Genomic DNA, 25568 nt, shown 5'->3' with positions numbered 1-25568 from the left:
CTGAAAAAGAAGAAGAATGTGTTTATTTGGGGTGTTTTTTTTGGTCTGAAATCCCAGTCTGCCCTCAGAATCTGGGCAATTTCTGTGTGGATCTATATTTAAACTATCCTGAGGTCCTCTCACATACGCAAAGACTCCCGTTTTTCGAATCCACTGGGTACTGTCAAGATAACATCAGAAAAAGTGAGTATAAAATAAGTAGGAGTAAATTTAATTTCGTAATTATTTATTTAAACATGTGCTAACTCAGGAAGTTTCCTTGAGCAATACCTTGCCTCGCCTCCTCCTCAAGCAAGTCCGTATGCAAGGCTAAATACCTCTCTTCATCACAGAGGGCATCTATTCTAGCTTCCTCTTCAGACAATTGATAATCTCTGTTCCACGTGGAATATTCAGCGTCATATTCAGAAAGGTCATGTAGGTGACCACGCCCATCATACCTGCAAGATGAAAGAACTGGTCAATGCAAAAAACTTAGGGCTTGGGTTTATGTGACTACTTAAATACTTACCCATTAAAAATGAAAAAAAAATACTTATATGTTAAAACATATTTCCTTTTAGAAGTTACGTTTAATTTTGCTAATCATTTGTCACCAACTATTGAAAATTTGTTTAATTGTCTAAATTCCTCTCAAAGAAAATAATAAATTACTACAATTAAAGGCAAAGGTATCCTTTAATAGTTTAAATGGGATCCATTTCCTTAACAGCTCTTACCGTATGTGGTTCAACCAACCAATCAATGTCACTTGCAAAATATGTTTTTCTGGAAAGTCAAATAGCTTACATTCACACAAACCCGAATACATAAATACCTATCCGTAAGAACCAAACGGTCGAAATTTCCTCGCTTCTTTCTGCTAGTCCCGAACTCTCAGGAGATATCTTCACCATAGAAACTTGCGTCCATTGGAGGTAAAATCATGGCTAGGCTCGGCCCCTAGCCATTTGGCTGAGGAAATAAGTTCTGGGTTATGTGATAGAGAGACACACATACATAGGAACAGTAACATATACATGCAATTCAAGGAGGTTCACCGTAAAAACGGCAAAGATCAATGACGTACAGTTCCTTTCTACTAAGCAGAAATAATTTTATTTGCAGGAAAAGCATTGCATTGGGATAATGTTTATGCATCAGTAAAAGAAACTGATTGAAAAGTAAAGTGACAGTAAGCTCGACTCCGCTGAGGTGTCTTCCCACACACAACTCTTGACTTGTGCCAACTTGCTAGACCAAAAACAAAGAAAGTAAATATTCTAATAGCAAAAAGTTAATGAAACACGTAGGTCTGGTTAATCAAGCTCTGTCCACAGGCAAACTTCAACCCATGTCTTCTCATARCAATGTGTTTTTCTCAACAGGTGAAAATGAAGACTTCCTGCTGCTGGAGATAAAAAAAATCTAAGCTTCCAAAGGAGTTTATAAGATTAGTAAATGCAAACTTCCTTAACTTATAAATGTAGGTTATTTGCATTTTTTGGTATTATATGCATATACATGCACATACTTAGTTTTTGTTCCCAACAATTTCTGTAGCTACTCTAATTTGGGTTACTGTTGCGCAGAATCATAAAAATGCCTCTACCTGCTAAAGAAATCTGTCATAGAAGTGAGCTGCCATTAAAAGACAAGCATTGTAACACTTCTATTTTCATATAAGAAATAAAACATAACTAACATACGTTTATGGTTATTTTTTCTTCTCTTTTTGTATTTATTTCAATGTGGCAATTAACTTCAATCATAAAAATCATAAATGGGGGAAAATCCAATATAGTGCCAGGGTATTTTCTCCAGTCTTCTGGAAGGCAATAAAAAGACTAACCCTTTTTTTTCCCAAGCCAAATACACCTGTTAAAATTGAAACATGGAAAATCATGTTTAGCACCAAAACACTGATGAAATTGAGGGAACAAATGTCTATAGTATGTCATGTGATCCTTTTCAAACCCAAATTCTTCCATCTTTCCCACTGAAGTTTTCAGGGATAGCCACAACTCCTCTTAAATTTATTCTGAATAAATTTATTTCTAAATCCCATTCTGCACTGCTGATGCTATTGTACCAAAAAATTCTATTACTCTCTCATGCCGTAAACCAGCCCCCACTACAAAACAACCAAGAAAAAAAAAGTTGCACCCGACATAAAATTTGAAAAGCAAGCAACTCCAAAATACAGAGCCATTCTGCCTAATGCAGTCACTCACAGCACAAGGAGAAAGCTATCTGGCCAAGAATTGCTCTGGAGGGATCCCATCAATAGCTTGCAGCCAGATTACGTAGGAGAAATAAGTAAAGTCCAGTTTCCCCTTATGTGGATAAAAATCTTTCCACTCCCCACACTGCACTCTACTTGTTTTGGGGACACAACCATTAGATGTCTAATAAGTATTCCCATGCAATAAGACTCCCTTAGTTTCCAAGTGAAAAAAAGATGATGTTTGGGGTTTGCATTGAAAACAGCAGCTCATTCCCACTCTCCACACCACGCTGTAAACCCTACCCTAGCAAGTGGAGGAGGAAGCCTCAAAACACACTGATTATCAGAAGGGTTCGGAGGGAAACTCCCGAAGCTGTCAGAGAGGAGAACCCCAAAGTTCCCCTTGCCAGGGGGAAAGGCTCTGCAATGTTACAAAAGAAGCATCATTACCAGGAGGAGCAGCCCTCCAACTCTGCCAGCGAAGAAAATCCCCACACATCTGCCAGAGCGAACCCTCCTTCGCTCACACATCCCCCCTCACTTGCCCACAGCATAAGGGGAGGAACAGAAAGAGGCTATAACAGGAGATCTCGCAGCAGAGGCTGGGGGTTGGGTTGCACCGACCTATCGATCATGATCTTGGGGTCTCCCATCCAAGGAATAAGGTGTCGCCCCTGCTCCTGGTACTGAGCCTTCTCATCATCTCGAAACAGCTTGCAGGCATAGCCGAACACCAGCAGCTCCACACGGCTATTCCCACCTCCACCTCCTCCTCCTCCACCTCCTCCGGGGGGCCCAGGGACCGCTCCCCCGCCTGACAACAACATTAGGGGCGGCGGGCCTGCTTCTTCTGCAGTCCGTCGAGAACCCCCGACCCCTCCGTACATCACCAGAGGATGCAACGAGGAGGAGGAAACTCGCAGTAACAACGACTGTCCGAGAAGCGAGTCCCCCTAAAGGCCGGGGCCGCGCTAAACTCCCCAGCTCCAGAGCAACACAGTCGCCATCACCCGAAACAAAATGGCGACACTTCCGCTTCCGCTAGGAGAGTAAATGGCACCCGGGTTTCCGGTAGTTAGCAGATTCGCCTAACGCTTCAGGAAAACAAATATAAAATAAAATGAAAACGCAGCGAAAAGCGGCTTTATGTTGTCGCTGGCGGCTGAGCGAGGGTATTTGGGCGGCATGTGGTGAGCAACTGTCTGGCAGGCGGGGGGGGAGCAGGACGCCCCGGCAGTGGTGAAAGTGCGCAGGGCAAGCGGAAGGCTGGGGTGCGCGTGGAGGGCCGGGGCGGGGGCTGCTGGCGCCCGGGGCGGCCCAGGGCGGGGCGGGGCGCTCGGGCCCGGCGGCGGTTAGCGGCTCGTCACGGCGCCAGGTGGCGGCCGAAGCGGTCGCTGTGGGAGCCCTGCGCGGGCGGGGGGGCGGACGGGCTCGCCTGATGCGGGGTTTAGGCTTAAAAAGGCGAGTGACGCAGTGCGCTGAGTTCCTCAGGGCACCCCAGCGAGCCTGCCCCCAGGGAAGGAGGAGCTGATGGGGCTAACCTGAAATGAAGAGACTGACCAGTGCAGGGCTAGGCAGAAAAAACGCGGTGGAGTTGGCAGCTCTCGAAAGGAGAAGARTTGTTGCGGGACTTGACTGGAGAAAAGTAAAGCAGGAAGCCAGAGGTGGTGTCCACTTAAGGCTCTGCGTGGGAAGTTCAAGGGGAGAGTGGGTCTGGGAACCAAAGTTGGAAGGGAAAAGATTGAGGAGTAGGGGAAGACTTTTCTAGAAAGGGAATTGGTTAGATGGCTTTGCTAAAACTATGTAATCTAGACTGAGCCTATAGAGCCCATAGGGGCAAGAAGCCATCTAAAATGTGTTCTGATGGAGAACAGTCTTACAAGAGATAAGAGGGGAGAAAAATAAATGTCCTGAAGTCAACAAATATATATCCAAGAAACAAGCTTCATGATGAATGTGTGGAAATCTTCAGTAATCTGCTTGCTTCAAAGCCTTCAGTGAACAAATCTGCTAATGGTAGATGCTTCTGACTCATCTGTGTTCCTAATTTTTAAAAATATTGACTGAGCTGTTTCAAAGAAGAGMGATGTTCCAAATATAATGCTAACCTTTGAAAAACATAGATTGTGTACATGCATATCAAGGAGTGATTAAGAACAGCCTTGAAGATTGTGGAGCAGCTTGATACCACCTGGGAAACATTCAGAATAAAGAAAGGAGCAGGAAAAAACAGTAGGAAGTACTCCAAGAAAAAAAATTAACAGCTCTTGATGGGGAGTATAAGAAAGCAATTAAATATTGACATGTAGCAAGGATTTGGTGACTTTTGTAAGGCCAGTGTTAATGAAAATGATTCAGCCAAAAGATAGAGCAAGAACCCGTCAAATAAGTATGGCATAAAAATGGCTCCATGCAGCTGAAGTGGCAGTGTAATAGGATAGCTTCAGAACATTTTGCTAGGATATCAGCATTTGAGACAAGGATATGAACTGTGTATGAGTCAGATAAAGGACAAAAATGGAAATCTTAGTTACAAAGAATGCAATTACAGAAAGATGGAGAGAGTATTTTAATGAGTTCTTTAATGGTGAAATGGATAAAGGTGAACAAACAGCAATTTTCCAGCTAGCTGAGCTGTTTGTAGAAGAACCAAGAGATGATTCAGAACACCCAGGAACAAGAAAGCACCAGGTGTTGATAATGTTCTTACTGAATTATCAAGAATGGGGGGGGGAGGGATAAGCTAACTACAAGACTTTAAAAAACTAATTTGTGTTAGTTTGGTGATTTGAAAATAACCTAAAGAAATGGAAGAGGGAAACCATGTGTCTAGTTCTGAAAAAGGGGACAAAATGAAACTTGAGGCCTGTAGTAGCATCTTATTGCTTACTGCAGCATGTGATATTCTAGCCTATATGTTACTGTATAACTAGTTTGCAATCAGGAAAGGAGTTGAGAGAGGTTTCTGGAAGAACTACTGTACATCACTTTCAAATTATTGATTACCTAAGAAAAATAAATAGGAACATGACCAGACTACATATGATGTGCCTTAGTGTATTTAAGAAAGCACATGATAGTGCATTATGAATTTGCACAGTAATCAAAAAGCACTCCCCTCATCTCTTCCTCTGGGTAGTTCCCTACCCCCTCACCCCAATTTATAAGAAAGTAAAGTTTATTTCATTTGTATTTTTTGTTCTAGTGTATGTCATCGTTGGGAAGGAAAATGAGATAATCATACTACAGGATTTTTTTTTTTTACCACATTTAAAGACATGTCTAACTTTAGTATCTGCTAGTAAGAAAAAATACTCTGAAATGACTATAAACTTCTGGTTTAGGGCCTTTATATGGTAAACCGCCCATGTTGGTTCAGATCTTTAATCAGCCCCAGTTGGCCTGACTGTGTTGAAGAGTAGTTAGCTATGAGGGGAGAAGATTACCAAATGAGTAATCTGTCCCTCTCTCTTTTTCTATTTTCTTTTTGTAGTCGGTAGGAAAGCAAGTAAAAATAAGTCTTTTTTTCCTATGCCGATACCAGGCTTTTTTCTCTTTAATAATAGAGCTGTAGCTTTGTGCTTTACCTTTAGCTGAAAGCGGAGAAAAACATTTTTTTTTTTCCTCTGTTCTTAAGTAGGTCTGAAAGAAGAGCATGTTGTGCTGATTCTAAAGAAAGAAAAATACCATTTGCATCATGTTTTGTCCTTCAGCGATAAAAAGAAATTTTCAGCATAGCAAAAGAACAGATCAAATGTTATTCCAGATTTACAGGAGAAAAGAAATCACAAGTTACAGAGTTGGAGACCCTACAGAAAACAAAGCAAAGGAGAGGTAAGCAGCTCTGTACAGAAACTTGCAATTTTTCAATAAGTAAGAAACTGTCATTTTTGGGATGGGAATTGGTATAGATTCCAAGAATGGACTTAGATTCTTCCATATTGGTTATAARGGGACAAAACTATATGAAAAAGCTACTGTAAAAGATTTTATTGGTCAACACGTGAATGGTGCTTTCTGTAGTAAAAATGGAAAGCTTGTGCTTCACTATACTAATCTTGACATTGGCACTCTTTTAGAGTAGGTCTGTTATTTTTGTAGAAAATGCCATGCTCAGAAGATCTTAGCTCCAGCCTGACTAAGGAAAGTGAACGTAAGGGTGTTTTTCTTCTTGGTCACCATTTGTTCATTACAAGACTTGGCATGAGCCTGCACTGACTTCCTTATTCTCCCTCAGTGGTATTTTGTAAGAGTAGAGCTGCAGTGTTCTTTAGGGAAGGATGCACAGAATCTGTGAGGTTTACTTGAATACTAAAATTGTACATAATTACTCTCTTAAAGAAGATGGCTCTCTAAATTCTCATGATTTTGAGTAGGTTTTATTGTTACTTTTGCCGTTACAGTAGGATCCACATATAAAACATTTGGTAGTTCTCCTTGGACTCGCATTTTAAATACAGAATTGCTGTAACATAGTAGCTAGATAAACAACTTATGGATACGTTAATGACCACAGTATGTATCTGGCTGCATTAATGATTGGGTACCAAGTAGTGGTTGAGGATTTCCAGCTTTTTTTTTTTTTTTTTTTAAGTTATAAGCTTGCTGCAGTTCATAGTTTAGTTGCTCACTTTATTTCCAGAGTTACTTACCTCTAGTATGAATTGTATAGAGCTTCTATTTATCTTTCCAAAAAAAAAAAAGAGAAAGGGGGAGGTGGGGGGGAATCACCTGTCTTTTTAACACATTGATTTAATTTATTGACTACCTTTCTTTTTCTGGCAATTTACACAGATAAACCATGTATCCTTTGGTGGATTTTTGTGTGTGTGTATTGCATAGCCTGCCAATTCTATGACTAACTTATCTGGTTACTTTATTTTGGGCAAACTGCTTCTTTCATGATGGTGGTCACAAGAAAAAAAAAAAAAGATGTGCTTAAATATAAACAGAAAGCAGTTTACACTAATGCAAAAAAAAAAGTATCCAGAAAAAGATTGTATTTTTTTTCCAAGATGTTTCCCTTAGGAATGTCCATCAGGTTCCATCAGGTAGACCTTCTTGCTGAACTATATAGTTCAGCTATAAACTGTCATAATTCGGTTGAAGTTTCAATTCCTGTCGTTTTGATGGAGTAGAGCTTATGATGCTGATGATGACAAAATACTATAAATGTAGATGAGGTTGTCCCTTATTTTCTTCCATTTACTTTATTTTTTCTGTATTCAAAAATATTTTCACTGTTGTATTATAAAAGTTATTTAATTAATGTGCTTGAGAAGGGTAAATTAAAGCTTATGAGTCGTACTAACAGTCAATGTTGAATTTGCTCCTGAATTCCTTTATATCAGTAACTTCGTTTTTTTCCTGTTTTTCTCCAAAAAGTGCTTGTCTATGAGACTTTTCAGCTAAAATCTGTATAATGTAAGCAATTTCTGTTACTGTGCAAAAGATTCTTAGAGCAAATGAAATAGCTTTAAAATAAATTCAGTTTATAATTAACCAAATTGTTTACATTCAGCTTTCATCTCTTAGATTTGATTTTGTTGTTACTAGGGAAACCCATGGCATTTGCATTTTGGCATAAGTTCCATACAGACTGTATTATGGTTTTGTGTGCAAAACAGTATCGTGGATAGTAATGTACATTCTAAGGGTTTGGGGGGAGTTTCCTCTTTTTTTAGTAATGCTCTGACATCGGATAAAGTAATCAAAATGAACAGCTGCTTTGTATGTAATACTGATGTATTTAAGGGGAGCCTTCAAAGTTGGTGGTATATCTGTCTTACCTCAAGAAAGTTTTGCATTAAGTTCTTTGTGCAACAAAGCAGCCAACTCTGTGTTGCAATCTGGTCAATAGTACTTATCCCTCTTGATTAAGAAAAATCCCCTCTGCAAAAGAAGAGGAGGTCATAGCTCGGCAGGTTTAGTATATTCAGATAATAAACTTATTTTTCTTATGAGCAAATTTTGTTTTGGGATGTAGGTTAATCAGTGGTTAATAGGCAGTACCATTTTTCTAACGGTGTGATAGCATTCTTAATTAAACCTTGGAAATCTCACTTCATACATGAGGAAATAGTTTTTTCTTTTTTTTTTGAGCTTTGCATCATTGAAAGTATATGAATATCAGAAGGAAAGGTCAAAGTCTGCCTTCATGTAACTGTGTATTAAAGCCACTGTTATTTATTTGTATTAGTGGCATGCCTAAGGAACCCAAGAGAGATTCATCTGCCTCAATGGATTGTGAGGACATATTTATTACTAATAACAACAAAGAAATAGAAATTATTAATGGTTTTCATTTTATATGATAAAATGAACATCAAAGCTAGGGACAGGCTTAGTTGCAAACTTCATGGTTCTGGCAATTCTTGTTGCAAATGAAGTAAATGTTGATCTTCAGCAGCCACTGCTTTTCTGAGGCTTTTTTTTTTCTTTTATGGAGGCGGGGGGACATTGGATGGTGATCTTGTTTGATTTTTAGTGCTGGCATTTGAATGTTAATAAACTTGCTTCATTGGTTCCTTTAATCCATAAAGAAGAGAGACATGAATGTGTGGAGAAGAAAAATTACTATTTTTCCCCCCTTTGTTGGCATACTGTCTGCAAACTGATCAGAATATCCTTTACTATCTTTGTGGATTTTTTTTTTTTGCCTCACAGTTACTTTCTAATTCCTGTGAATGTTCACAATAGCAATTTGTTAATTCTTTTAATCCATCTGTGCAGTGAGTTATCGGCTTGCTAGACTGCTGTTCGCATCAGTGGGGGTTTTATTGATCTGTAATGGAAAGCAGAACATTAAGTCCACATCATAGGATGTGAGCCTAGAATACAATCATTTGCTTAGTTTCTATGGAGAATTAAAGTTTGAGTAGGTTAAACTGTAATGTTTATTGTTGTCAAACAGAAATCAGCATTTCCCCACCTTTGTGTGGGGGATAAGTGGGGAGATGTTGTCTTGTGAAAGGTTTACATCCAGAATTGCTGCTGGAGTCTACCTGCACTGTGATAAGAACTGGCACATGAACAGTTTGCCTAACAAGCCTGTAGGCAGTAATCTTGCTTCTAAGTCCTTGACAGTGTCTGTGAAATGATGAAGTCATATGAACTTCAGAGTAAAGGTTTATGTTTGTTTGAGGTCCCTAATACGCAACTGTTGTAACAACGTGCTAGTTCATACATACTTTTGTATTGGATCTTACTGCTGCATTGTTTAATGTCTGAAGTCTAAAACATTTTAAAAATGCTGTTTGAAATAAACATTCCTTTGAGTCAGAATATAACTTCAAGAAATTGTAGCTTTTGGGTAGACAGCTTACAAATCAAAGCGGACTGCAATTGCACATATCAAGTTATGTGGCTGAGTAAGAGCTTGTCAGAAGTGTGAAAACAGTCCCTGATAGATACGTTAACCCAGTGTCAGATGGCACAGTTGGGCAATATACTGCATGCTGTTGCTTATGGCTCTCTGCATCTTGCAGTTGCCTATTGTGCAGAGGAGAAGATCTCCTGCAGCACTGTCTTCTGTAAGGCTGTATGATTCACAAAGATATCAAATATGAGGCCTGAGGGCCTTGTATTGATATTGACAGTTTGAGTAATCAAATCAGTTGATTTTTTTTCCCTAAGGGTTCACATTTCCCTGTCAGAAAGTCCTTAGGTTTCTCCTTCAGTGATCGATGTTTGGTTTCTAAATGTCTCAAGTGTGAAGTGTTTCATACTCAACAGCTGGTGCTTTCAGTGCATGCTATGCACTTTGGCTTCAAATCAGTCAGTGTAGAATTTGTCACTGTCTTCCTCTGCTTTTTCTCTGGTGCAGCTTGTCATTGTCCCTTGCACACAAGTCTTGCCTTTCCCATTCGCAGTTTGACTGGGATCAAGTAAGAAACTTGAAGCCCTGTGGAGCTGTCATACCTTTGTAAGGGATCTGCTGGGATAAATTATTAGCGCTTCCATAATGGCAAATTCTAAGACTTGAATTAAAAAAAAGGAGAGGGAGGGAACTCAGTGCCACTGTTCATTGAACCATGCTTAAGTACTTTATCCTTTGCTATGTTTGATTTTTGATAACATTCTTTTCTGAAGGAAGAATCTGCGCTAATAAAACAATAAATATCTGTATGTAAAGGTATGTACTTGGATCTAGTGGTTTATTTCCTATACTTGAAGTAGTCTGTGCTAAAACATTGTAGAACAGAGTGTGCTGATTGGGTGATGAAGAAAACATCCTACATTGGAGTTCGTTATTTTAACATTTATTGACACTTTTTTTCAAAGTTGTACCTGTCCTGCTGTCTTGTAATGATGTTGCTTTCCAGAGCTKCTTTCTCCAATTTTTGGATGCTGCTTTTCTTAAAGGATAATTCTACGCACAAGGCTCAGAGCATTATCGTTCTAAGGGGAAAATCCTGAGCTGCCAAGTCTGGAAGTAGACTGCTCCAGGATCTCTTGATGCTTCTCATAAAGAAGCCCCTTTGCCTAATGCAATAGTTACTGTTTTCTTAGCTTGGAAGTCAGAACTGTTTAAGGCACTCCAGTTAATATAATTTGCCTGTACAGGAGAATCAAAAAGAAATACTTCTCAGTGCTGAGTAAGTTAATAAAATCTACTGTGAGTAACAAAGACACGCAAGATGCTTTTGTCTTCTCCATTTTGTGTGCTGCTTTGATTTATAAGGAAAGCACATGCTATAAAAAGTGTTGATCAGTGTGGTARGCTGAGGTCTCGGCATATAAGCAATCCAAGCCTTATGATGTTTTTCCTATTCTTGTAGGCATCATAATATAGGAAAATCTTCAAAGAGGAAGATCTCAGCCTAGCAGCTGGCTTTACACAGCCAAAAGTAGATCAATGAAAAGCTCTTAATTTCAAATAGCATGTGCATGAGTGTGTGACTGTCTTGCGAGCAATAGGAGAATGAAGAGCATTTATTTCCTTGAATTTCTGGCTTTGTCTTGTGATCTGAGAGCCTATTTAAAGGGTCTTGACAAGGAGTATTAGAGGAAGGCCATCAGGGATTATATTGTATTAATAATCAGCTGTGTTTGGTTTGCAAATATTGATCACAGAACTTCTTTTTGAGTGCGAAGACTAGGGGATGGGCCAAGTTTGAGTTGTGAAGCTAAATGAATATCAGCCTTGATCATTGACTTAGTCTCAGAGGTGCAAACCAGGCACAGTACAGAGCTACCAGATGTACGCTTTTTTTTTTTTTAAACATTAAGCCAAAGACTTAGAAAATATTTTCTTTTAGAACACAGTGGCTGACTAAAAGATTTGAAAGCCTTTGTGGGAGAACTTTAACAGCAGACTGGATGCTTCAAAGATAAGTTTATATCATTTTAAGTAAACAGGACATCAGGATTAGAGAAATTCTGCAACTCCTCAAAAGATAAAATCTGCATTGTCAGCCTAGACACAATCAAATCCACACTGGAAGATGATGTTAAGGAAAAGCTGCTGTCAGACCTAGCACCTTAGATACCAAGTCTGAAGGAAACCAAATTTACCATGCTCAAAAAAGCTACATGATTTAACAGAGACAGAATGTGAACATCTTTTAGTACTGTGGCATAGCACAAACACTTCTTGCTTTTTTCAGTTACTATGTCAGTGACTCCAGACAACCTGCTGCCTTTATAAGGTCTATTTCTGGATCGTGCTACATTAGTTAATTATTGGCCTGACTATCTGCAAAATGTCAGTGTGGTTTTGGAATGGATTCTAGCAAAGAAGCACTTAAACTTGCAGTGTTAATCTTCCCAACTACACTCAAAATGCTATCTTTGACTTGTTTCTCCTAGTACTTGTTAATTCTCATGGCCACAGAGTGGAAGTGCTTTCCTCCTGTGAATCCAGTCACTCTCTGACTATTGGCATGAGATGCTGTCTGCTCCAAAGGTTTGAAGCCGGATTGGATGAGATGTACTGATTTTTATTTACTTGTTGATTGCTTGTGTCATCCAAAGCCTTTTGAGGCCAGTTCAGCTTTTTAATAAACACTTGGACAGACTTCTCACTTTTTTTTTCCTGATTCTAATTCTGTGATGTTGAGCATTTATTTTAATACACTACCAGAAGGCAATTCATTGTTTCAAACTATCTCTGTATGTCTAATTTCATGTACTTGTTTATGAACTATGGGTTATTTTAGGTTAGGAGAACCTACTCAACTTTCCTAATGCGTTGATAGGGGGTGGTATTCCTTTAAACAATGTGTAGATATTCTCATAGTTGCCGTTGTTTTTTGATGTTTCAGAAGCAGCAAAAATATATCAAAACACCAATGCAATATGTACAGTGTAAGCATGTTGCTTCAGAATTTGGTAAATGTAATGACTTGGACCCTACTCTGTGCATGTAGTTCTTTCATATTATCTTTCATGTGGAGGAAAAAAAAAGTAACAATTTTGTCTTGTTTGGCATCTGATATTAATGATTTTATATATCTAATAAATCTGGTAGGAGTTTTGCTGTTTTACCAAGCTCTAAGTCCAGTGGTGTGATGTAGGGGTAAGACAGGTGGCCTTTGCTTTCTTTCCGGTCTTCTATATTTATTCAATGGAACCCATGAAAGATTACACAATCCCTAATGTTCCTGTTTCCCTTAGCACTAGCCGGGTAGTCCAGTTCCTATAAATGGAGCTAAATTCCTAAATATATTAGGAACTATATTGCTAAATATGGACTAAACTCGAATATAATTTGTCTGTAACTTTTTCAAATACACTGTTTTCAGGCTTAGATAAAGAGATCAAGTTGATCAAGTTCTTAATTTTTCATGATGGACAATTAAAGTGGAATTTTCTTCACCAGATCAATCAATTTCTAGGGAAAGTGAATGCATATGACTCCACCTGGTTTCAACAGGGGCTATTACCTTTTGGGATCCTAAAATCTGGAAAAATATAACTCATTCTTTGTCATTTATGTGAAGAGRAAACAGCTGTTTAGCAATTTAGAAAACTAGAAAATCCAGGAATTTAGTTATTTTGAGGGAAAGGTCCTGCTTATAATAAAGCAAAACCAAAAAAAGTTGTGAAAGCTTCACAATTCTATGAAAACTGTTTAACTTACGTTTTGAGCATAAGCGCCTCAATTGATTTAGCTGATTTCCTGGTAGATTATTGTGGTTCATATTGTCTGTAAAATTAATGCATTTCTTAGTTATTTGGTTTCTGCTCTTCAAAAGGAATGGGGAAAGGTTCCTCCAAATCATAGCATCTGGCTTGTGTTGGTTTCTACCGAGGGCTGCTTTGGCTAGAATTAAATTCATTATTTTAGTAGTTTTGTCCCCTGTTAATCACAACTGATAGTCTCCTGTGAAACCCCTCTACTATTTTCACTACTTTAATAAAACTGCCATGCATGTAAAGCTGTAATTCTACAACAGAGCATGTCTTTTGATATTTATTCTTGTTCTTTGTGAAATATGTTTTGTAGGAGTTATTCAGGTACAAGCTATTTCGGCAAATGTTATTAAAAATGGTATTTGAAAGGAAATGGGTTAGGTAGAGTTATATGAAATACGGTGAAGCCTAAAAGCAGGATTAGGTCTATAGCTTTGCTATGGATCCAAAAATCACCTTTTGTCTGTTGTGGGGCCTGGATTTTCATATCCAAACCTATAGCATCTGTTTTCTTTATTTTAGAATTTGCTTTCTTGTGGACTGATTAATATGATGTTTTTGTCACATCTCTGATGCTCAACTGAGCATCCTATGGATGGAATATGTTCCTAGATAATTTCTTGTTGTTGTTTTCCTTTAACCATTTTGTTCTGGGACTAATTCTGGAGTAGAAACATCTGATGTGGCATTCAGTAGAGATGCTGGAGACCCAGGCCTAGCTTTGCCTGGTTTGGTGCAGGAGGTTAAATCTGTCTTCCATATCCTAAGTGCTGTCATCCTTGGGTAGTTTGCTAGTCTGGTGTGGTGCACTTCTGATTTCTCTCTCTGGATTTTGTGTGGAAAGGGGGAAACTATTCTGATCAAACAAACATAAAGTGAGGTTTCAAAAGCCTGTGTTTCACAGAACTGACATTTTCCAACCAGGGAACAAGAATTTTAAGGCTAATTATAGTTAATTAACKCTGGATAGAGATCTTCAAGTTATGCTAGCTGGCTATGTCATGCCTTTGGGCCTCCAGAAGAAAGAATGGGCTTGCAGTCTGTCCTGCAAAGATTTGAAAAACACAATGCKAAAGAGAAAATTCCTGCTTCTCTCCAATTTAGGAACATCCTTGGCTGTGGGAATTAAAAGAAGGATTTAGCTAATAATTCATCTCTGGGAGGTAGAARTCTGTAAGTGACTCTTGTTCCTACCTAATTAACGCTTGTTTATTTGGAAAAAGAAACAGTGCTTATGGTTGTAAGAAACTCAAAATTCCAGCAATGTCAAAAATATTCACCTGGAGGACTTCAGCATTCTTTTTCCTTGTTCTTTTCTGTGGGCACTACTTATTACTGCAATAAGAAGTTTGAGGGTGACTGAACATCAGGTGTTTCAGGAATGCAAGAGACAGTGCCATTGTGTTCTCAAATGGGTAGGTGTCTGCAGAAGTACTTCACCTAAGGAATCATTGGGTACAGTTTCGCCATGAGACAGGATCTGACCCTACAAGCACTCAACATACTGCATGCTATGCAACGTGTATGTTATTAGTGTTAGTACAGCTACCAGGCTAATAGCGTACTGTGAAAACATCTTGAGATGGGAAGATTGTGGCTTCACGCTTGTGTGAGCTATCCAACCTCCAAAACAGGATGTTTCCCCGTCAGCTGTTAGTGATGGAGAGAGAATGTCCTGTTCTAGAGACTCCCTTTCACCTTATGACTAGTGGTCACTGAAGAGTAGACACTGAGTATGCATAAGGAATCTCTACAGACTAGTCTATGAACCAGAGCATTTTTCAACTCTCATATGTGATGTGTTTGCATGGATTAAAAGTATGTGTGTCTTTGCACATCTCTGCATTAGGCATAGCCCCTGCTACCTCTTCACAGCTTTGATTTGACAGTGATGACTTTCTACACATGCATCCAAATGTGGCAAGTGTATCACTAAACATTATTCACAGATAATTTATTGATCTTCATTCTCAAAGCAGTGCTCAGGAAACCAACAACATAGAATGTAGTGAAATATCTTAGGGTATCCACATGGGCAGTTCAAATGCTTTTTTACTCACATATAGTGGATAAACTGCTGTGCCAGTACCCGTGTTGTGTATTTATTAAAAATGTATTCTTGTGCTTTAAGGTACTTGTTACTGTCTTCATGTCTGATAGCAGAGAGAAAGAATGACACATTTACTATAAATCAGCACATGGGTACTGGCTTTCTGTTGAGAGAAATATTATTTATTAGAGCAGCAGTTGGCAGCACTTACTGCCAACTTTTCTCATCTATTTAGGTGATGGATAGTAGTAGTCTCACTGCATTGCCAGATGCATCTTTGGTCATGTGCTATTGTGCTCTTTGTGTAGGAATAATGTACTGTTTGAAACACTTTATGAAAGTGTTGCAGTCTGCTATACAAACCTAACTTCCCAGTAATTGAAACATATTGTTTATTTTAAGATTTGTTCTGTTATTCTGTACAACATATGGGGATTAAACCCATATAAAAATGTACTAATGCTTTGTAAAGAGAAGTCTGATTGTACCCTGAAAATGCAAAAAGGCAAATATAACGTCTTGGATAACTTCTGTCTACTTACTGTTAGTGATGTATCTGTTAAAAAAGAGTGTGTTCTATGGAGACAGGGCATGGCCTAACTGGAAGAAAGCAAACTTCTATTCTTTTCCTTATTCAGAAGATGTGTTACACTGAAAGCAATACAGGAATGGTATAGTAAAGCTGGGGACCAATCTCCGGATTTTGAGTCCTAGTCCTATTTTGAGCATAGGCACAAATTTCTTGACTACCTAAAACTAGCTGTCCCTCAGAGTGGAGTCTGCATTAGGATTTTGTCTTAGAAAATTTTTGATAGCTTTCCAAATTTTCACATGTGTGTTGCACTGAATTGTGGTCAGGATGCCAGGAAACATTACTATTTTCTTCCACACTGAGTAGGAAAAGAAACTGAGCTATTTGGTTGCTGCCAAGTTTAAGATTCTGTCAAGTACCTCATCTTCTGGAGCAAGCCCACAGAAAATATTACTGTAACTGTGAACTGAAGCTGAGCAATAAACTTGGATCAAGGTCAAAGTTGAATTATACCCCAAAGTGTTTTGGGGTKGTTTTGGCCTGATCCTTTGGTATAGTGAAAGGCTACTCACAAGCCTGGCGCAGGGCTGAACCTGGTTGCCTTTCTTTATCTGAACCTTGAGCTTAGTTTTCATTCGTATTTTAAACATCTTAGCTTTTTTGCATGTCCTGAGTTTAAACACTTCAGACTTGTCTTCATGGCCAAAATGACTGCATAGCATTATATTTGAGTTACTCCTCTAGTGGCTGCACGATGGAGTTCCTTCAGCTCAAACTAATTTAAATGGTGCTGATTACACAGTGCTTAGATAACGGTGCTGAAGCAGTTGAATTTGTAGTTGGGAATAGCTAAGAGTCAGGGGCTCTCCAGCTCATCTGTTGAGAGGCATGCTACTTATAACTGCTTTACCAGGTAAGCGACTGTTAGTTGTGGACAAGAGTTTGCCTTATTCACTTGAGTTTTGCCCTGAAGCTGTTGGTTATTCTGGTCATTATTTTCCTTACTCAGTAAGTCAGGGATAGTTGTAACGGGATAGTTTTCCACCTTAGGGGCTATCTGTTCCTATGCAGTATATTGTGCAGTACTGAGAAAAGGCATCTCTAAAAGGTCTTTGGGGCAAAGGTGAATTAGACGCTGTACAACTTTCGGCACAATGGCACAGAGATCCAGGACATGAGGCCTATTCTTAGGCATGCAGCAGTAATAAATGCAGGACAAATGTTTCCAATTATATTCTATTTATTGCATTGCCTTAGTGTCCTTAGCTAAAGCAATAGAACAAAACCAACTCTTGACAGCAGCAAGTAGTAATATCTTAAGAAAAAAATCCACAAAAATATGCACCAAACAAGCCTTGGATTTTCTTCAAATGAGGAGCAGGGAGGGGGGAGCTCATTATTCTTCCACCATGCAGCTGCTGTGCTTGGTAATTAGAGAAAGAAATGAAAAGCTTTCAGTTCATTTCTGTGCTTTGTTTTTAATGCACCAGTGGAGGAGCAGACACACCAAAAGCCTGTGAGAGAGATCTTTTTGCTTGATCTTTGAAGGGTAGGGGAGTTCTTCGAGCTAGCTAATGCTGCTTCTAATAATAGGTGTGAACCTTGCAAATCTATTGAGAGTCTACTTGTGTTCAATTTAAATTATTCAGTTTTGGGGTACCTCCATTGCAAATACATGTAAAAGCTAATTTACTCGCCTTCCCCTCCTTATTTGTCCTTCAGGTTATGTGTGTGAGCATCATACATGCTTGACATTATTGTGAGTTTACTTGAAAGGAGGTATGCATTTACTCTGCAATCTGTAGGACTGAGTTTATAAGGCCCTTCCAAGGGACAGAATAAGGCGTAATCCCTCTAGCCATGCACACAGGCACATATCCATGCTTCCATTACTCTGTACTGTTAAAGGGCTACATAGATGCTTGCATATTGCAACTCAAAGGGTAGCATAATTTGTAACTAAATCAGAGGACTGGAAGTCAGAARTCTGGCTTCACCTAGTTGTGCTATCAGTTTGCTGTTTGTGACCGTATCTTGCTTTATGTCTACCACTCAGTGCAACACAGTGACTTCTGGAGGTACATAAATAGCTGAATGAGACTGGTCTTATAAGATCTCCCTCAAGGAATACTTCTGGCTTTGCAGGGTTTCAGCAGAGTCCTTTTTGCGGTGTACAGGCATCTATATTTTCATTTATCTGAAATGTTTTCCAAACTGAGAGTTTCAGCACATCAGTAGTGGTGTCCTTTTTTTCCCTCCTCCCTCTTCTCTCAGTTCAGTTCTAATATCCAAACAATCCCGAGTTCACATGTGTTTTATGACAGTTCTCTCTGGTAATAGTTTGGAATTTGATTAGTAGAATAGAAAAGTGTAGAAAATATGCCAGTAATCTTCTGTAACTGTACTCCTTTAATTGCAAGTAGGTGTGTGCAGCGGGGAAGAGACCAAGGAAAGACAATTGTCCCAAAGAGCTTATATGCCAACAAGAGAGATGTCAAGTAGAAGCTGGGAATCATAATGAACAATCTCTCCTTGTTTCCCTACAATTATTGATACTGGCTATCTGTAACGTATACTACAGTTGTCTTCATTTCAAAAACAGTCCACTGTCCTCATTATACAACTATATTACAAGATGCAAGTGTACAAAAATACTARGCATCTCATAGAATAAGCTTTTTTTCTTGTCACTGTTTTGTTGATTCCTTCTGCCCCCATCCCCCCCAACCTTCATGGGTGTAATCACTAACTGGACTTTGTAATTAGAGAAGAAACATGAAGGATGTGCTGCTTGTCTGTTTTTGGCAGAGAAAGGCTCTAATCATTGATATAACTGAGAAGGGAATTAGGAGGGATGGTTAGTTTTTGTAGACGAGGTGAAAAGTCATTTGCAGATTTTCTGTGAATGTTAATGATCATTAAAAGAGACAATCAGTTGCATCCATTCAAATCAAAGTGAGGACTGCTGGCTGGCAAAGATTTCACATTGGTCTGCTTGGTGTGTAGGAGTAGTGATCTTTGTGATTTATTCAGAAATTTTCCTTTCAGATACACTAACTTGAACAGAACCAGCTATTGATGTCATATTTATATTCATATCCTGTTGACTGTCTGGCATGTGTAAATGACTTCGGAAATGTGCATTTTTCAGCAATTTTGAAGCAATAAATTCTTTGCCAAGAGATCTAGTGTATTTGGAAGGTGAGAGGGAACTGAAAGTTTCTATGTGCAGATGACATCATAAAATAACAAAAAACCATGAAGCACTGCTTGTAGCATGCGAAGCTGTTTGGCCAGATTCATATGTGCACTATGACCCACATTGTCTGTGCAAGGCAGAAGAGGGGCCTTGGCTCCCTGGGAGTGGTTATAGTTCCTTGATACTCATGTGCATGCTGATAGATTATTACTCCTTCCCAAAGTTGCCTCTTTATTAGTGACACAGTCCTTCTCTGCAGCTTTTCTTGTATGACAAAAATGGCTGGTAGCGGGAGATAATTTTGGTGTCCCTGTGTCATGTAAGAGCGGATCTTTTTTAGGAAGTAAAAGGACATGCAAATAGAATGAATGGAGGTTCAGAAAGGTTCATTGTAGAAACCAGTATCTTGATTTTTTTACTTTTTTGAGATGCCTAAAAAGGAAGCCATTCCAAACCTAGGTTTTGCATCCTTTATCACTTCTTCTCCCCGGTAAACATTCGGTTATTTGAAAATGAAATGCAAGCTTTCATGCCAACAGTACTACAAGAGGCTGGAACCAGATGTTCATTTAAAATTATTAGCAGCTAGACAGTAATAAGCACATTAATGTTAGGGTTAGAGTGTCCCTAACAGTGCGACATCTTACTTTTCCCAGGCACCTGTGTGTCTGACATATCCCAAATGTTTGCAGTGACACTATCAAGTGTTCAGAGGACTGAGTTCAGTCCTATTTACAGATGCGATGTATGTGTGTGGAAATTTCTGCATATGAAATGCAGGGTGCTTTCCTGCTTAGGTCAACAAAGTCTATTAAGTTTGCTTGTCTAACGTTTGTTAGAGACGCATGATAAATGCTTATTTAGTTAATGTCTCATGCCTGTCAGGATGAGCTGAAGGAGATTAGTTGCAAATAATTGCCATTGGAACACTTGAGTTATGTGAAACTGAATTAACTGAGAAAATTTGTTCTAGTCTGCATCAACCACACACCAACCTCCTGGGAAAAAAAGAGCGTGAGAGTCTCTGCAGGCTAGTGGGAGTGCTTTAGGCAGCAGCTATTAGTGAACACTATTGCTTACTAGCTATGGATTTTTTTTACTCCTGTTTGGCACAATCCATTATTTGTGCCTCTCTTACAATCTCCCAATCAGCCAAATTATGATCATGTTGAACTCTTAAGCATAAGCATTACAAAAAAAAGGAGAAAAGCTTTTGAGAAAGGTGTAATGTTTCTTTGTATGCATAATGCATTACCAGTGACACTTATGTATGATTTGCCTGAAAATGTGCTGATTGTAGCAGCATATTTATTTGCAATAAAGTGTTATTCTATGCCTGCAGGTTGTRTATTAAACAACTTTAATTAGAGAAGATAGATTAACCAGGAAACTCATACAGATTAACATAATATGGGTAAAACAGTATTTATATGGTGCAGTGTCACTGTAACCCTCTTTCACAACTGTAATCTCTTTGTTGCTTCCTTTACACCTCCAACCTGCTGATTGTATTAGCAATTTCCAGCAGGGGCAGAAGCCTTGGATAATTCATGCCGGTTGTTCAGAGTATTATGAAGCTATCTCAGTTATGTGTAGTAAGAACCAGATCTTGATTTCATTAAAGTAGATGGCAAAGCTCCCATTGACTTAAGTGGGATCAGAATTCTGATTTCAAAGAGGAAATGAATTGTCCTAAGTGTGTGTTCGTAAATATGCAAAGCACCTCAGGATAATTTGAATGGCATAAGATTGAAAATAAAATACCACTTTAACATGTCACAAAAATTACGTGAGTAATATACTTTCTTATCATCAGTAGATGACCTCTCAGAATTGCTTATCTTTTTTCTTTCTACTTAGGTTAAATAACCTTGATGTGATGACAATCTGACCACAATTCCTTTCAAGGAAATGGCTTGAAAATACAAAGTATATTTAATCTTGTTAAGGGTGACCACATGGAAAAAAAATTAGCATCCCATGTAATGAAGCTGTCAGTGATGTCATATGGCGAATGAATACTGCGAATCAATACAAGTTGTTCTGCTTGTCAGCATTCAGGAAACAAGTATGTTAAAACTTGGCAGCAAAATCTTAAAATATAGGCAGGAATTGAATTGTAAAACTATTAATTTCCCTGTCTTATAATAACTTGATTTAGCCAGAACAGATTTACACCAAGCCTATTACTAGCTACAGAGAGAATTATTGAATAGGCACACAGAATTTCAGACTAACACAAACATGAACAAAGATGATATTTCATTAAGACACTTGTACTTTACAGCTCGCCAAGAATCACTGGTAAGCCTACTCTAAGCAGCACTAGATAGTGCTGCATAGTCTTCAGCTGAGCTCTTCGGGTCCACATATAGTATCCTAAATGAAAAAGGCCCCCAAAAAGTGGCATCAGAAAAAATTTCTCTTGAGTTTTGTAACTGTTTGTTTCTTTAAAGTAAATTTCCATTCTTGCTACACTTGGCTTCATAGATTGTTCTTGTACAAAGTATGGGATAACTTTCAAGAGCAAAAGGGAGGACATCATATTTGAGTGCAGCACAAGTAGCTCTGAGACCACAAAGAACTCCAAAGCCTAAATGACATCCGAAGAAATACATTTCCTCCAAAAAGAGATCTTGCATTGTGTTGGGACTCTGTGCACTGAAAGGTACAAATGCTCATGAACAGTGAGTAGATCAGACTTATTAACCCCCCCTCCCCCCCGGTGTCACCGGTTGCGAGTCATTCACAGAATTTGCTCTCACTGTGGGCTATGCTAGCATGCCATATTCTTAAGGACTCTCAAAACACTTTCTACACTTTAATAATATACGGGTGGTGATTTTGCTACCAAAATGCTGTCACTTTTCAGGCAAAGCCTGGCAGCTACTTAGGTGCTATTAGCAGTGCTATGTAGCAGCTACAGCAGCTAGCACAGCTGCTTACATGCAAAGGAAATGTGGATAGCCAAGTAGCAGGTAAATATCTTGGTAATTTAAGATCATGTTAGAAGGAAGTTGTACATTATGAAGAACCTATTTGTCACAGTATGAACTGCTCTATATGTCTGTATAAATCTCTTCATGAAGTATGTGGGTTGATGCCTCTTCTGTTGGGAGAAAGTAATTTGTGATCATAATGGGCATCACAAGTTTTTATCTCCTGTCCAGTGGGGAACAGGATCATTAGCATAGCATACAGAACAGCCAGGCTTGGACATCTAGTTCTTGTATCAACTGTAGTGAATTATCAGTTCCAGAGAGTGCTTAAGTACTATTGTAGAAGTCTTGTCTGTGCTCTAATGCTGTCTGATTCTGCTTAGTTGGGAGATCTGGGTGATTTGTTCCCTGAAGAGTAAGCTACATAGTTTAGACAAACTGGTCGCTAATTTTTATAGAGCTGTATTTTTTTTCCGCTATTGTCATCAGTCTGAGTGATTTTTATATACCTTTTTTAATGGGTGCATTTGTAGTCAGGCAATTATCGTTTTGTCATCGTGGCTAAACTGAAAAGAGCATTGTGCAAAAATGACAGCGCTATCTATGTTTCAGTATTGCTGAACCTAAGCAATACGCTCTTCATCTCATAACTGTATCCGTCTGTAGTCTTCCCTTCCCTGTCTCTAGAGCAACAACAGCCGAGCAGCTGCTTGATCACATGTGGATTGCATATTATAAGGCATCTAACTTGTATTCTGATCTTGAGGTGACTTACTACCTGCAAAGCTAAGGACCCCATGGCCTGCATGTATGCTGCAGTCTCTTGTGTAACTAGAAGACCTGTAACAACACAGCATTAATAATAAGTTTAGGTTGGATTTTTTTTTTTTTTTTTAATGAGTAGTTATTTTACACTCATGCCCCCTTTATTCCTAGGTGGCAGTGTATATTGATAATAAAGATGCCATCAGCTAATCATAACCACTTACAAAACTAGGATGCTTGCAAGCACACACTGAATAGCTTAGGGACCTCCATTAAATGGAATATTACTGTAATTATTAATGTAAGTAGAAATACTAGTAGAGCCAAAGTGGAAATACTAGTCAGTATTTTGATTTTAGTTGTCACAGCTCTGACTTTACAGAGTGCTTGTCAGACTTGCAGCTCTGTTGTGAAAAGCAATATAGTTAACATAGCTGGGCCAAATGTAACTTAACGAGTTCAAGCGATATAAAGCGAAGGTGTTGCAGCAATAATCCTGGTCACTTACTGAGGTTCTAGCTTGTACTGGTATGCGTGCCCTATATGTGCTGTGATGTCTGCCTGGAGTATCTGGACAGCAGTCACACCCTTCACAAGAGTGTCTGTGCAAACTGATGACTCTTCTCTGAGAAGGTCCAGGGATGCTTTCATCCTCTAATGGTCCTTAGTCGCACCTCCCAGCCTAGTGCTTGCGCTTCTGAAAGATGTGTAGTCTAGTACAGAGTAATGCAGAGATGCTGAAGGAACTAGCTCAGAACCACAGCTGAACAGCTGTGTCAAGGCACTGCTGCTGCTTCTGGACCTACTGGTCCTGCCAAGGGCCCCCTGTTCTCACCTACTGACACTGCTGTGATACTTTCAGGTATTTCCACATGCTGCTGTTCTGGACTGAATAGACTGATTTCCAAGAGTGAGCTCAGAGGTTGTTCAGCCCATATCAGTTATAACTTATTTTTCCCTCTGAGACATATGGATTAATTCTCCCATAATGCTAGATGTTGCCTGAGCATGTATATAGCTACGAGAATACATAGAACAAGATTTAAAAGTCTTGTTAAGCTCTTGCTCTGTTCTCTTTGCTTTCCTCCTTAACATTTTCAGGGGGATTTCTAATTAGTAGAGCTACTTAGAACACATGGGAGAGGACTGAAAGAAGAAAAAAATAAAGGGGGAGGGAGCAGGAAACATGTAGTAGAGAAAAATATGTTCTTGCAAATTTTGTTTTTTAAATGAAATCTTCAAACAAGCTCCCCTAGCATTTGGAAAAAATATATAAAATCACTCATGCTAAATTCCATAAAGCTCTTGGGATTCCTGCTCTTTTTTATTTGTGAATAGTGTTCTCTCATCCAACTGTAACATAAGATTCATGAAGAGCCACAGACCATTTATCCTCACCTCTCCCTACCTGTCCATGGTAGAAGCCGGGTATCTTTGTTTCACTTTGGAGAGGAGATCCCAATCAAGCGCATGGTCTAGTTATAAATATGCCATGACTCAGTTTCTGTCCTGGAAAGGTTACAGTCTTCATTTCCTGTCTTTCCCAACCGAGGACACTGGGAGAAATCACTTCACTGTGTTTCTGTCATGTCCCAGGCAGTTGGCAGAGCTGGGAATGAACCCAAATTTCCTAATGCCAAATGCGGTGTTCTCCTCATTGCACTACATTTTGCACAGTATCTGACATGTACTGGCCTTTAGTTTGCCTTGCACAGTTGTTACTCTGCAATCAACTTAGTAGATGGAACAAGCTTGCTGAATTTGTGCATTTGCTTATTTAATCTTTTGTAGATATGCCTGTGTAATGAAAACTTGATAAAATTTTAATGGTTTTTAAAAAAAAAAATACAACAAACCAACCCTTTCATCAGCAAATCATTATCTCATTGTAGACAGGTCATGCCAGAGTGTTTTCTGGCCCAGAATCTGAACAGCGTCTAACCAGGAGAAGTCATTCTTCAAACRTGAATCCCAGAATGAGCAGTAGCATTATATAACATCTATGAATTATTCATCAGCTCTGATTTAACATTCATCCTGACACTGAGTCTAAAGCAAGCCACGTATTTGYTGGTAAAAATAACAATTTGCATTACAGTAGATAATAATGCAAATTGTTATTTTATCCTTAACTGACAATATTGTTACCTTAACTTTATCTATACATAAGAGTTGTATCGCTTCATACTTTGAAGTCCTCTGAGACCCAGTAGTCATTCTTTTGAAGTTGTTTTATATATACATATATGTGTATGCATGTGTTTTTAGATGTATCTACACACACATGCACAGCTGAAATTCTGCCTTTGTTTTTTGAATAATATCAAAAAGGCAAAATAAAAGAATTGTGTAAATGATATATTCAATGTGTTACACTTTCTACAGTATGCTAGCAATCCTTCATGTATGCTTCTCTTTCTCCATTCCTTTTTCAACATGATTTTTCCTCATTCAGTGCACATTGTGCATTCAATATCTCCTTTTTTCAGCTGCAAATGTTGCAAATCATATTCTTTGACTTTTTCCCTTTGTTTTTGCATAGCAGTTGAATACATTGACTCCTGAGGATAATAACTTAAAATGGCCAACTCTGCCTGGAATACTGAATGTATAAATCAATATCATTGGTGGTATTAATTTTTTCAGCAATTTCCCTGCCCTGTGTTGCAGTTTTCATTCAATTATGTGGTGTTTAGTGCTGGGTAGTTATATAGGACAGTGGCAACGTGGGTTACATAACC

The 25568-nt window shown here is 38.8% G+C and overlaps 1 protein-coding gene and 1 long non-coding RNA gene across 18 annotated transcripts in view; one reads left to right on the top strand and one right to left on the bottom strand.

Moving 5' to 3' along the window:
* The window catches only part of SFSWAP (splicing factor SWAP), a 54524-nt gene extending 51297 nt beyond the window's left edge, over nt 1-3227 (bottom strand). For 12 of the 15 annotated variants that reach the window (XR_003252353.1, XR_003252352.1, XR_003252355.1 and 9 more), the window contains exons 1-2: nt 2831-3227; nt 271-440 (exon numbers count right to left, since the gene is read on the bottom strand). Coding sequence is in view for 11 of the 15 variants with exons in the window: in XM_026058908.1 (XP_025914693.1) it covers nt 271-440; nt 2831-3093 (433 nt within the window). In the remaining 4 variants the exon portion in view is untranslated. The other 3 variants (XM_026058914.1, XM_026058913.1, XM_026058912.1) reach the window with 3 other exon arrangements.
* A 362-nt stretch (nt 3228-3589) lies between these two features.
* LOC112962523 lies at nt 3590-25031 on the top strand. 3 transcript variants are annotated; one of them, XR_003252332.1, is made up of 5 exons: nt 3590-4897; nt 5844-6040; nt 20984-21191; nt 21614-21791; nt 24720-25031. It is a non-coding gene; the product is annotated as an uncharacterized LOC112962523 (long non-coding RNA). The 3 variants fall into 3 exon arrangements; XR_003252331.1 differs by lacking the exons at nt 21614-21791; nt 24720-25031 and having other exon boundaries at nt 3596-4897; nt 20984-21589; XR_003252333.1 differs by lacking the exons at nt 21614-21791; nt 24720-25031 and having other exon boundaries at nt 3599-4897; nt 5847-6040; nt 20984-21589.
* Nucleotides 25032-25568: the final 537 nt, after the last annotated feature.

The sequence above is a fragment of the Apteryx rowi genome, unplaced genomic scaffold, assembly GCF_003343035.1.
Source record: "Apteryx rowi isolate R43461 unplaced genomic scaffold, aptRow1 scaffold_15, whole genome shotgun sequence".
In the NCBI taxonomy this organism is placed as follows: domain Eukaryota; kingdom Metazoa; phylum Chordata; class Aves; order Apterygiformes; family Apterygidae; genus Apteryx; species Apteryx rowi.
The sequence above is the reverse complement of the archived record's forward strand: the minus strand, read 5'-3'. Positions and strand labels throughout refer to the sequence as shown.